At 42.8% G+C, this 12,585-nt stretch overlaps 2 protein-coding genes across 3 annotated transcripts in view; one reads left to right on the forward strand and one right to left on the reverse strand.

The window, feature by feature from the left end:
- Positions 1-2,810: 2,810 nt before the first annotated feature.
- On the reverse strand, positions 2,811-6,511 carry smim15 (small integral membrane protein 15). Its single transcript, XM_036143865.1, has 2 exons — positions 6,393-6,511; positions 2,811-3,468 (listed from the first exon to the last, which is right to left on the reverse strand). The coding sequence occupies exon 2, from the start codon at positions 3,433-3,435 to the stop codon at positions 3,214-3,216; it is 222 nt and encodes a 73-aa protein (XP_035999758.1). The 5' UTR covers positions 3,436-3,468; positions 6,393-6,511; the 3' UTR covers positions 2,811-3,213.
- A 4,312-nt stretch (positions 6,512-10,823) lies between these two features.
- LOC105931412 (zinc finger SWIM domain-containing protein 6) overlaps positions 10,824-12,585 on the forward strand; it is a 73,060-nt gene continuing 71,298 nt past the window's right edge. Inside the window, exon 1 of one of the 2 annotated variants that reach the window (XM_021320225.2) lies at positions 10,824-11,406. In XM_021320225.2, coding sequence (XP_021175900.2) covers positions 10,872-11,406 — 535 coding nt within the window. In that variant the 5' untranslated portion in view covers positions 10,824-10,871. The remainder of the gene's footprint in view (positions 11,407-12,585) is intronic. The other variant, XM_012870085.3, reaches the window with a different exon arrangement.

Raw genomic sequence — 12,585 nt, forward strand, 5'->3', positions numbered from 1 at the left:
ATGGAAGAAATAGCACCATCAATGTTAACGCTTGCTTCCTCAATGCGAGCCGCCATTGCTACCAAAACAGTCTCACGTCACGGTCGCTTCTCCACTACGTCACATCTATGAAACTCCAGCCCTGCGTCCTGATTGGCTGGGCAATAAAATTGGTTGAAGAAATCACTCTCTATGGGAGAGGTCCCAGATGGATGTGAGTGGAGCTAGGCGGAACGAAATTCAGCTGGCTAGGGTCAGGTTAACGGATGCATTGAGGAATTATGCTTTCAGTAATACAGTGTATGTTTCCATTTGTGTGTTTACCTCCAAGTCTGTCATCTTTATCTTCTTCCATAGATTCTCTGTTTGCTGCTGCCGTGAACGCAGCGGGTCAGCTACACGTGGCTCTGGCTGGGCCTCTCCATGAAGTTAATATTACTCTCCGTCAGAAGAAGCACACTGATCAATTAGAGGATTACTTTAAATCTGGGGAATGAATAGTTTTTTGGGCCCCGACTGTACGGACCCGCTGACATAAAGTCAATAGTCCGCCGTTTGTACCAGACCAGCGCAAGTTGTCCATAAAGGTTAAAGCACAGTCGATAAACAAAGAGCACCGAAGGAGGCTTAAAACCGGGCCTGTGGACGACCTAAGACGGACAAAAGCATTTCTACTGCGTCAGCAAGGTCTCTCTCTCCGACTAACATTTCAAAGCACAAACCTTTTAAGATGTGCTCCTGACGGCTCTTTTAAAGAACTAAGAACCAGGCGGCGTCAACAATCGCAGGCACACTATTAAGATAAAAAAACACGTGGAGCTCATTTCCTTTGGTTTGAACTTGTCCTCTTGACATCGTCAAAACCAGAGATGTCCTGTAGTCCCATCGACTCAGGATTTGGCAGAAGAAAACGAGCCTCAGGCATAATATGATCCAAGAAAGTCTGATTGGAAGTTGCGTTGATGGAAGAGGTGCAAGCCAAAACGCTTCGTGTCCGCCGTATGGAAACAAGGCAAGGCAAGACGACGACGCACCAAAGGCATAGACTAGGTAGCAGGTGCTCTGTGCTGATGAGTCAAATCTGAAAGCCTTGGCTTGTAGCAGAAGACCCGTTTGTCTGCTGAAGGGCTGGAGAAGACGAGTGTCTACGGGGAACCGTGAATCATGGTCGAGCTTTCTTGCATTCTTGCAAGTGACGCTGGGGGTTTAGTCGGTCGTCATTTCTGAGAAATACACACGTATGACTAATGCAACACCATCAGCGAGAAATATGATTGGCGGACAGATTTTCTCTGCAGCAGGTCGACAACCCTAAACATACAATGTTGTTAAGAAGTATCGTCAAAGTGTTGGAAATGACGGCCTGTGGTCCACATTTAGGGAAATACCCCCTCAGTCTGCCTGGGATTTATGAGGGGAGACGAAAGAATCGGACCAATCCGTGGTCAGTTCTCCCAAGATGTTTGGAGCAACCTGCCAGATTCTGTTCTGGAGGCAAACAGTGGGTGGTCGCAATAAATACAGATTTGCTTTAGCCTTCTCTAATGTTCATTCATCTTTACGTTATACAGAGTACCCACAGATCATTAACCACCCATCAACAGCTGCTTATCCTGCACAGGTTCAATACCTTTCTACTATCAATCTTCTACATTTTTCTATCCTCTCATTTTTCTGACTCGTACGGGGCTTTTGGGTTACAAATATTTGCCAAGTTGGGCTTTATTTGTTTGTTATTCCACAAAAACAAAATCAAAACTGCTGAGGCCAGCTTGATTCAGCAGCGACGAAGGGCTAGTTTTCAGGTAGTCTGGGTTTTTTTTTTTTTTGTTGTTTTTTTACATGATTTAAATCAATCAAAATCTAAAACTCAGGAAAAACTTGGTCGTACATCAACTAATCGACCAAAGATCAGAATCCATCCCTTTTCTCTTAACTGGTGATCACGTGTCACATAATGAAAGGTCTAGGGTCGTTCTCTCATTATATACATAAATCCTACCATTTCCTCTGAATAAAAACAAGTACGTTGAAGCACTTAGAGTTGTATATCCAGATGAAGGTTATAGACGTATACTTTGATGCGTAATTGGGGGTACTCTTTTAATTCCTGTCCTTTTGTTGAATTTAAAGCTACTTCATTGTTTTTTTTTTCCCCCTTTATGTATTAGCTCCTTAAAAAAATAAATCCAGATGTGCAGGTCTGATGTTATATTGGCTGATCAGTGATACCTTCATTCCACACAATAAAATGTTCAAAGCTTTGCTTGGTGTCGAAAGTAAACCCAGTTTAAGAACGGTTAACCCAGAATTAAATGAGTTAGAAACTTAAAAAAGAAATAAACGTAGAAATAGCCCATGTGTTTATCTGTCAGTACCTTAAAATCTATCGAGTTGAACAAAACCAAGTTCTGTTTGAGCAAATAAAGGGATCATGCCTTAAAAACAATACAACACAATGTCTTCCCTTTCATTTTAACAAATCATTCTTTTATAAAAAATATGCATAATTAAAAACTTAAAAATCTCTATTTATGTTCATATATTTTTCACGGCTGAGTAGGAACCCTGTACACGCCGCTTTCTTACACCTGCCTTTAACTTGCGGTACTCTACTGGCCAATCATACGCCTACAGGTGGTTCCTCCCTTTTTTTTATTTATTTATTTATTTTTTTTTTTATCTTAATGCAGATTTATTTGGAAATATTTTTTGCATGAATATCCTCTCTGTATGTGTATCACACATACAGATTCCGGGTCAACGTTGAACATATAAATCGCCGGTGCAGGACCCAAAGCACTAATGATTAAATCCATAAAGACATGGTACTCTATTAACCATGAAAACGCTTTATTGATCAGAAAGTTTGAATTTTGGTAACGAGTATCATCATCATCATTATCATCATCATCAGCAGATCATTTCAGCGAAGCAGGGATGTTAATGGAATGTGAGGCGTTTCAACAGCTGCACGGTTAAAACGAGAGATCTCCGTAGAAAAGGTGAAAGAGAAGACCAGTGGGCTCCTGCTGACCAGAGTCCCACAGGGACAAGTCTCCTCTGGGCAGTCCTGTCCACCGCAGCGCTGTCAGGTCCATGTGGCCAGCGCCCTTCCTCCTGGACACGAGTCGGCCCAGCCCCGTGTTGACGGTAGGGTCGGAACATGTCGCTATCTGGACTGAGGAGGGCCGCTCGTTCCGTTTCCTTGATGCCCCGCCCCCTTCGGCAGCCTCATTCCTTCTTCCTTTTGGCCTTGTTTATGTTCTCCTGGCGCTTCTGCTTCTTCTTCTGTTCGCGGTCCCGCGCCTCGATCATCTTGGCCAGCTTCCAGGAGAGCAGCGCGCTGGCGATGAACAGAGGGGTCAGGGCCAGTATGACGGTGGTGAGGAAACCGTAGGGGTCCTTGGCAGCCCACTCCACGACATACTCTGCCCATGCTCGTACGTCAATCATCCTGCTCAGCAACGGCAACGCTTCGATTCAAACCTGAAACGCAGACGGCCGCCAGAAGAGAGAATGAGTGAAAGGAAAAAAATCATCTTTTCACCACAGACATTACAGGTATTTAGCTGGGATTTCACGTGATATGAGACCAATTCAAAAGGAGCACATAGCTGTGAGGTGGAAGAAAAGAATAAATAGTTGATTTTTTTAGCGTGCAAATGTATTCAACCTCATTTTTATCTGTGCCGTTTTTAAAGCCAGGCTTAAAACCTGTTTGTTCAGACTGGCTTTTAACATTCGGCCGCACGGTGTCATGTTCTCCATTTTATTTTGTACTTGCTTTGTATGTTTTATGTTTTTAATTCAGTTTCTCCAATGTTGATTTTATGTACGGCAGTTTGGTCACCTCGTGTATCGTAAAAGGGTAAAACATAAAGACTGTGTGTGTTCGTTGAAGGCCTCAGAGGTTTTACGGAGAACAAACGGCATCACAAACAACAAGGAAGACCCTGGACCAGAGGTCAGGTGTAAGGTTGCTTGAAGCAGGACTAGATTATAAATCAATATCCAAAGATGAGAAAAAAAAAAAAAAAAAAAAAAAAAATCACACAGGGTTCAATCAGCAAACGGGTGGACAGAAAGGCTCTAGTCAGATGACTTCAATTGACAAAAAAACAAACCCTCCCTGCGTCACAAAACGGGAAAATTGACTTTCTCCATATAGCCTGACTGAGCTTGAGCGATTTTAACAAAGAAAAGAAAAATATCCACCTTCAGATGCGCAAAGCTGGTGGAGACATACCCCAGGCGACTTGCAGCAAAGAGTGGCTCTGTAAAGCATTTGTTCACAGTAGACAAATACAAATGCAAGCCACACTTTTCAGATTTTTTATTTTTTTTTTGGTCCTTCCACTTCTGTATTATGCACTATTTTGAGTTGGTCTATCATATAAAATTACAGTGAAATACATTGACATCATGGTGTTGTGACATGGCAAAATGGGAAAATATTTAATAGTTTTTTCCCCCCACAAGGCACACTATTTTATGACTGAATGTAGAAAAGAGTCCACAAAATAAATAAAAGTTTATAGATAAATTAACCAGTGCAGTGATTTAGTCATAGACAGAAAGTGTTCCTACAAAGACAAGATTAAAATGCATTAATGACCCGCTTCTTGTCGTTTTCGCTGCAAATTAAAGAGCCTGGGTCTTTTTGCTCAAACGTCTTGTTTATGCCAAAGAATCAAGCTGACCAAGTTACACATTACCCGCATCAAAACAATAACAATGAACTACTCTACACTAATTTAGATTTGAGAAACAGGTCTTTGTTAGAAAAAGTAAACTAGCTTTGACAGATTTCTCTAACCCTCAATGAAATGTAGATAATCGTAAAGGCCTGTTAGTCAATTTGATAAGTAACTAATTCTGATGCAATTTTAAAAAAAAATAGCAACAAATCCTTACTGCTTCTTGACTATGACTTAAGAAAAAAAGAATGTTAAATTTGAAAGCATATCAGTCGTCAACTTGTCTACATCTCTCACCCTGGGGTCCAGAGATAGGCCCCATTTGTTTTTTAGTTAAAAACAAAAAAACAAATACATTTAAAAGTAAATAAATAAAAACAATCCTGGGAAAGATTCAAGCTCACCTAAAGTTTAAACCATATTTAAAACGTGGAATGAGGACTGTCACATAATTAATGATATAGCAAGAGATATATGTCCACAGTGAGAATACATGGTCATTGTGCGCTAATAGCAATGAATAAACAATCCTATTAGTGGATTTAAATCTGTAGTCACTGGGATTGTTTTTTTTCCCAGTTAATTCTTTGCTGTGGGTTTGTTTCAAAATCTGCTTTGGAGACAAGCCACACTGTGCACTGCTTAGAGGCACAGTTGTCACTGCTTAATGGAATCGGTGCGGGTAGCCAGTATGATTCAATTCGTTTAGATTTATGGCGCACCAAATTACAACAAAAGTTCATTTCATTGCTTGTCCACACACACACAGGCCCGATTCATATACAGCTACCCATAATCCGTTTCACTCCAAACGTCATTCAAATGATCAAAATTTGGTACAGTACGATCCATTTCTGCAGTCACATACTGGCATTTGGTAAAACGCTGTCTATGGAAGCCCAGCTGAATGCAACATAATAATATGTAACTTGTTTAAGAACAATAACTGTGTTTGTGAGGCTCTAGGCAGCGTGCAGATCTACATTTATAGCAAAAATCGATGTGCTTTTTGTAATCATCACAATATATATCAGAAAAATAATATTTTAAGTTCTTACTGCTCATCCCTAATTGGCTAAGAATGTATACAATGCCAGTATAACACAAAATAGGCATATGGCCACTCTATTTTACATCTATGTTGTTTAAACTACAGCTTTTTCGAAGAAAAACAGAAAAAGAGCATACCTGATATTCTTTATTATTATAGAACTACCAAAATCAAATATAAGTAGGCGTTAAAATTCTAACGGTTGTAATACTAGTCTTAAAGGTAAAGTAAAATCGGGTTACTAGGTTACTTTCACTGTTTTGTTTTATTCCACCAACTTCCGGCTAGTGACCAGAAATCATACGATGAGCAGTTGCTAACTAGCATTATCCTCCGCTAGCTTTCATTTAGCAAAAAGGAACAACTTTGTTATAATTACCTTGGACTAAGACTCCAACTGACAAACTAAAAAATGAACAAATCAATCACTGTCAGCGGGACTGACTCTAAACGTCTTTAAAGTGTTGAAATAGTTTGTAACCTTTGCGTTACTACAACTACTATCGAGGCTAACGAGGCCTGTCTGTAAGGCCTTAACTTTCAAGAGCAAACCGACGGCCTTTCGTCTAAGAAGCACTGCAACGTGAGAAATAACACCAAATTCAAAATGTCAAAATATTAAAAATGGCTCAAACCCCGATGTAACATGCATACAAACTCACCAAAGTGCAGAAATATGTCTTTACATCCACGACCATAACCAGCAGCTCCTCCCTGTTTCACTTAAACCGTTTCAGCTCATGAGGCGTTCAGGTCATTTCTTGAGAATCGGAATAAAGCAACACGTCTTCATTTTTTTTTCGAATTGAGAGAGATGGTTGTATTTCTGCTTGTTAAAATGCGCTTGTCTTTATGTTAATAATACTTTTTAAAATGTATCAATTAATATAACGTTGAATTCCACTGAGATGGTGTGGCAGTGTCAAAAATTCTCGAGTGCTTTCCCCTTTAAGAAATCCGTATCAATCTATCCCAAAGAGGCCCTGAATGCAGCATTAGTTTTCACTCGTGATTGGATAAAGAAGTTATTTCTTGGCTGATGGGCAATGCAGTCATTTAGCTTTGACAATAATAATCATAATAATAATAAAAAAACTCAAACATTAAAATAAGTAACCCCAATAGGACCTCTTCTAGCGTTCCAGCCATATCTCCTGTTTCCTTAACACGCTCTGTGGAAACAATTAGGGTGAAATTACTCTTTTAATCATAAAAACACAAACTGTTATGCCCACTTACATTGTTATAAATTAACAGTAAACGTGACTTTTTGGCCAAAACATTTTTTTTTCAGATTCTAAAAAATACAAATTGAAAGTTTTACTATCACACGCCCCCTCTGAAACCCTGGAATGCATACCAAACTCCTATTTTAGGACTATTAAAGCATGGCTCTAATTTATTGTAGGTGAATGGTGAAAGTTTTAACTTTTGTGACATAAAAAAAAAGTATTTTTTGAGTGAGTCAATATGATTGATTATATGGACCACAACTGTGAATTATACGGATGATTATATTCTAGTAACGGGACATAAATAACGAGAAAGCTGTGGAAAGAAACACAAAACAGCAAGGTCATTTTCCTGCAATATATTAAACAATATGACATTTAGCTGTTGGTGAAACGCTGAATAATCTGTGAAACATCCCTGATGAGGGGGGTGGGGGGACAGGCAGGGGGGAGCAAATGATATAGCAACAACTGTACGGAGGGGGACAAAAACATAAGGCTCTGAGAAAAATGACTAACATAACAAAGGAGGACCTGCTGGCTTTGTGAACTTCCTGTGGGGAAGTATTGAAACCAAATCAGGTTAGGCCACATCTGCTCTGTCCATACGGCATGGATCACTTTCAGAGCAGTTCAAAGGCCAGCCTCTTTAGACTTACTCACAGAGGAAGGAGAGGGGCAGCTGGGAACACATGCAGCGGACAAGGCGCACTGCAAGCACACATCCTGGTTTACCAGCATAGTTTTGGTCGAGTTTATAGACAATTTAGAAAAACATCCCCAAGGTGGTTGCATTCCTTTTAGCTTCAAATGTCTAACCACACAGCAAGATCCAAAAGGTGAGCAATTTAGCCCCTCCCTAACTCCTGATGAGGGTTTTACTCATACAAAAGCAAGGCTCCCTTCACACTATCACCATCATTCTAATTTTTAAAATCATTGGATCATATTTAGATTCCCGGGTCTGATGTATGCACTGCAAAAACAGAACTTGAAATAAGTAAAATGTTCTTAAACTTAGTGTATTTGTCCTTGATATGAGCAGGTAAATAAGACTATTTGCCAATGGAATAAGATTTTTGCACTTAAAATAGGAACAATTCATCTCCATCATCTTATTTCAAGTGCAGGATGTCTAAATATCTCATTTTAGGGGTCAAAATACTCATTCCATTGGCAAATAATCTTATCTACCTGCTCAAATCAAGGACAAATACACTAAGTTTAAGAACATTTTACTTATTTTTAGATCCGTTTTTGCAGTGTGGGGAAGTGATCATTCTGCACAGAATACATTTAAACTACTGCCTTGTGAAATGTGGTTATGTCCCTTGAACTATTCTGTTTGCAGAAATCCTTTTATTGATGCGCAACGCTTGCAACAAATAAACCCGTAAAAGGAATAAGTGAAATTGACTAACCTAAATTGGTATATGATTCAGAAGCTAATATGTTTTTCACAGGTAGAAATCTGAAAGGTGTGGCTCGCATTTGTATTTAGCCGTCCATTTGTTCCACTTGCAACTGCAGTGTCTTCATCTGGAGACCGATATCTTTTTTTTTTTAACATCAATTCACAAGTTTTGCCACAAAATCCCAGTTGGATTTAGACATGGGTTTTGACTAGGCCATTCTGACAAATGAATGTGCTTTGATCTACAGTATATATCTTGAGTTGCTGACACTCTCTATAGTGAACCTCTGCTCCAGCGTCGAGCCTCTTGGCGCCTATTACAGGTTCTCTCTCAGGATCGCCCTGCATTTAGCTACATTCATTCCCCGGCCGTGTCTGACCAGCTCCCCTGTGTCCACTAAAGATAAGCATTCCACAGCATGGTGGTGGTAATCTGCGGGATGTGCAGTGTTCATTTTCCTCCGCCACATGTGGCATTTTGCATGTAGCCAAAAAGTTCCGCTTTGGTCTTATCGAGCCAGAGCACCTTCTTCCACATCTTTCGCCGTTTCCCCTATATGGCTTGTGGCAAACCTTTCGATACGACCTCTCGTGGTTGCTCTCAAAACAATGGCCTTCTTCTTTCCACTCCTCCATAATGAGCAGATTTCCGCAGTGCAAAATGAATAGTTATCCTATCAACGGATTGTCCCACCGGACCTTTGCGAAGTTACTACACTCCTCTCAGCTCCTTTTCTGATAAGTACTTCCCCTGTCTGGCCTGTCTGTTTAGTTGAACGGCCACATCTTCGTGAGTTTGCAATATTCTCCCAATTTTCAAATGATGGATAAAACTGTGTTCTCAAAGATGGTTTAAAGGGACATACACAAGAGCTATGACCATGACCCCCCATTTCCCACATGCACACAAAGATATACTCATCTTCAAATAAAATAGTAGTATTATAGTATTTACTTAGTCCTTTTTGAGCCTGAAAAGAAGTTTGCACCAGGCGCGATCAGCAGACATAAACACTGTTGTGCTCCATCTGCCAGCGGAACTATCAGAAAGCAAGATGGCGACCATTGACGCGATAAAGTGACAGCTCGCCGTGGTCAAAGACCGATCTGACCTACAGGGTTAGGGTTACTTAACCTCTTTCTTTTCGCACCTCCGCTGGACTTGGCTGACTCGCTCGGCTCCGTTGCTTCTCCTTGTTTACTCGTTGCGGACGTGCGCAATATTGTACTTCCGGGCACGTGGTCTTGTTATGGTAAATATACACAAAAGCGCTTTTTTTGCTAACAAATAGAGCAAAAATAAAGTGTAAAACACAGAAATAAAATATGTTAAGCCAAGAGGGCGTGATAACCTTTGTATGCAACCACCGCCGTAGTTAATGTGATTACTAGAGTTCCTTTAAAGTTGCGAGATATTGTTTTATAATACTCACTTTCCCTTAAAATTCTCCATAGGTTTATTCCTGGCCTGTCCTAATCCTATATATACTAATATATATACTAATTAAAAAAACTTTTTCTCACACATTGAAGTTGCGCACTTTGTGCTTGTTTATGAAATAAAATAGCAACAAAATACCCTGAAGATTGTGGTTTTGAGTTAAGTGACAAAATGTGAACTTTCCCGGGGGGGGGGGGGGGGGGGGGGTGTGTGAGTACTTTTGTACCATATTTGACTAACGCACACGTCTGCGAAGCGTGCAACAAAGCGTTTGCCCGAAAAACGGCCGCGGTTGTAGGTGTGCGCTCCGTTTAGGTTTCAGAAGAAGTCAGAGTGCCTCCTCCCAAAACCCACGTCTCCCCACGTGCGAGAAACGCTCACTTCGCCGCTCCTCCCCTCACGTAGAATTCGCTGCTTTAAAGCAAACAGATGCAGCGAGGAGTCTAACCTCTTTCGTGGTAGGCCCGTGTTTGATCGGCTTATTGCAAACAGACAGATACAGTAGTGAACCAAACGGCTGACCTATATGTGACTGTGACCAAAGTGGACAAGCATGTCCCGCTTCATTTTTTTCATGTTCCCTCCTCCTCCTCCCACTTGCTGCCTTTCTGTCTCTAAAAGCTGAAAGTACTTTTAAACCTAAGCCACAAAGTCAACCATCGGCGCAGTTATTGAAGAAACTGGAGCCCGGGGTGATAGCTTATCCTCCAAAGAAGAGGAGGAGGGAGGGGGGGGAGAAAGTCAGTTTTCTTGGCCCCTTTTACCCCTGTGGGAAACTGCGAGGCCGCCCCTGGATTAAGTCCCCGCCTTTAAACTCAAATAAGAAGGAAACTTCAAAGGCCGTCGGCCGCCGGGGCTCCGCCCTCGCGCTCCCGGACGGCTTCACAAAGGATTTGCCGACGTTCGGGAATTCCGCCTCCAGTTCCTTTTATAGCGCCACTCGTGCGCTGGCTGCCTTCCAGGGCCCCGCCCACCCTCGTTACTTTGACAACACAAAGGACTTCACGGAACTCGCAGAGCGCCGCCCACCGCTCCAAATAAGGGCAGCCTTCCCATGTACGGCAAACAATCGGTTCGAGATTGCCTTTTTTCCTCTTCCTTATCCAGTTTATATGATCGGAGAGGAACTGCGCTTCAGGTTGGAAGCGGTGCGATCATGGCCGAGCGAGTCCAGCAGCCCCCAGCCAAGCGGCTCTGCTGCCGGCCCGGCTACAACCCGGCGTGCAGGCAGGGGCAGCGGGCTGGAGGAGTCCCGTGCGGCGGCGCAGGCTCCGCTCCGGGAGGGTCCGGGAACGGGAAAACGCACAACCCCGAGTCGCTGCTCGACATCGCGGCGCGCAGGGTCGCGGAAAAGTGGCCGTTCCAGCGCGTGGAGGAGCGGTTCGAGAGGATCCCGGAGCCCGTGCAGCGGAGGATCGTTTACTGGTCGTTCCCGCGGAGCGAGAAGGAGATCTGTATGTACTCTTCTTTCAACGCCGGAGGAGAGGAAAGTGGATCTAGCGGGGACAATAATGACGAGACCCAGCTGCCTTTCCTGCGGGGTGTCACTCTGCTGGAGGGTGGCTGGGTGGACAACGTTTTGCAAGTCGGTGAGTGGACTAAAAAAAAAAAAAAAAAAAAAAAAAGCGTCGCAATAATCGCAGGGCAAGAACGAAAAAAAAAACCACCTCATCACTCGCCCTGTTTGCGTTTTTTTTCTCTTTTTCTCCCGTGGACCTACACGGGGGCTAGTGTTTCTTTTCCACAACCTGTGCCTGTTACAAACAATGCAGGGTATTTCCACTTCAATCTACCCTATAGCTGTGCGAGAACAGCCCCATTTTTTTTCAGATAAGCCCGTAATTTTAGCCCACTTCTCCTTGTTTTTAAACCACCGAGCTGTGCGCATTGAATCGCCCCCCCTGAGCCATTCCAATTGGAAGCTTTAGGACTTTGTTCCTATTTTTGTGCCTTTCCAGCTCTCCCGTGCCCCCACCAATGGGTACGCAGACAAAAGCCCCCTATATCTTTTCACCGCTGGCTAAATAGACGATATTTAGAAAAGGCTGGGGAGGGACGGCGATTTAAAGCCACAGTGCTTCTATTTTGTTTGCCAAACACCTTTTGTGAGCCACTCTCAATCTTTTTTTTTTTTTTTTTTTTTGTTCATTTATCCCAAACCCAAGCTGTTAATGCACCTATGCAGACTGACGACATGTGTTTTGTTGTCGTCGTCGTCTTCCAGCTGCATTATTTGTGGCACAGCCGGGAGTAAACAGAGGTGCTCCAGGCTCGGTAAACCCCCCCACCTCTCTCTGATTCACTGCCCCTCTTGGCTGGCTGGCTCTGTCGCTGCCAGAGCCCGAATATTTCACTACATTCGTCAGTGCAATAGACTCAGCTGTCAATCTGACTCCCCACCCTTGGAAGCGGTTCAGGATTCTAATCCCATTACCCTCCCCAGTTCATCTGAATCTTAATGCATTCTGTAAACAAGATTTTATGCATGATCTTCCTCCCTCCCTCCCTCCCTCCCTCCCCGCCTCCCTCATCATCGCCATCCCTCTCTCTCTCTCTCCCCCCTCCCCTTCTTCCCTTCCTATCTCACTTCTTGGCTTACTATCTTCCCCCCCTGAAGAATCTGTGGAGATGGCTTCAGCTCTTGTGGGCTCAGAGAATGTGCAGTGCACAATAGTAGCCATGGAGCAGACAGACAGGCAGGCAGCTCCCCCCCCCCCCCCTTGTCTCTCTCTCTCTGGCCTGTTTACCAGATTCCCCAGCATTAGGCT

Source organism: Fundulus heteroclitus, chromosome 12, assembly GCF_011125445.2.
Source record: "Fundulus heteroclitus isolate FHET01 chromosome 12, MU-UCD_Fhet_4.1, whole genome shotgun sequence".
Lineage (NCBI taxonomy): Eukaryota > Metazoa > Chordata > Actinopteri > Cyprinodontiformes > Fundulidae > Fundulus > Fundulus heteroclitus.

Bases quoted from the DNA above. Each gene is read 5' to 3' on its own strand.
- smim15 (XM_036143865.1), bottom strand. From the start codon at position 3,435: ATGATTGACGTACGAGCATGGGCAGAGTATGTCGTGGAGTGGGCTGCC.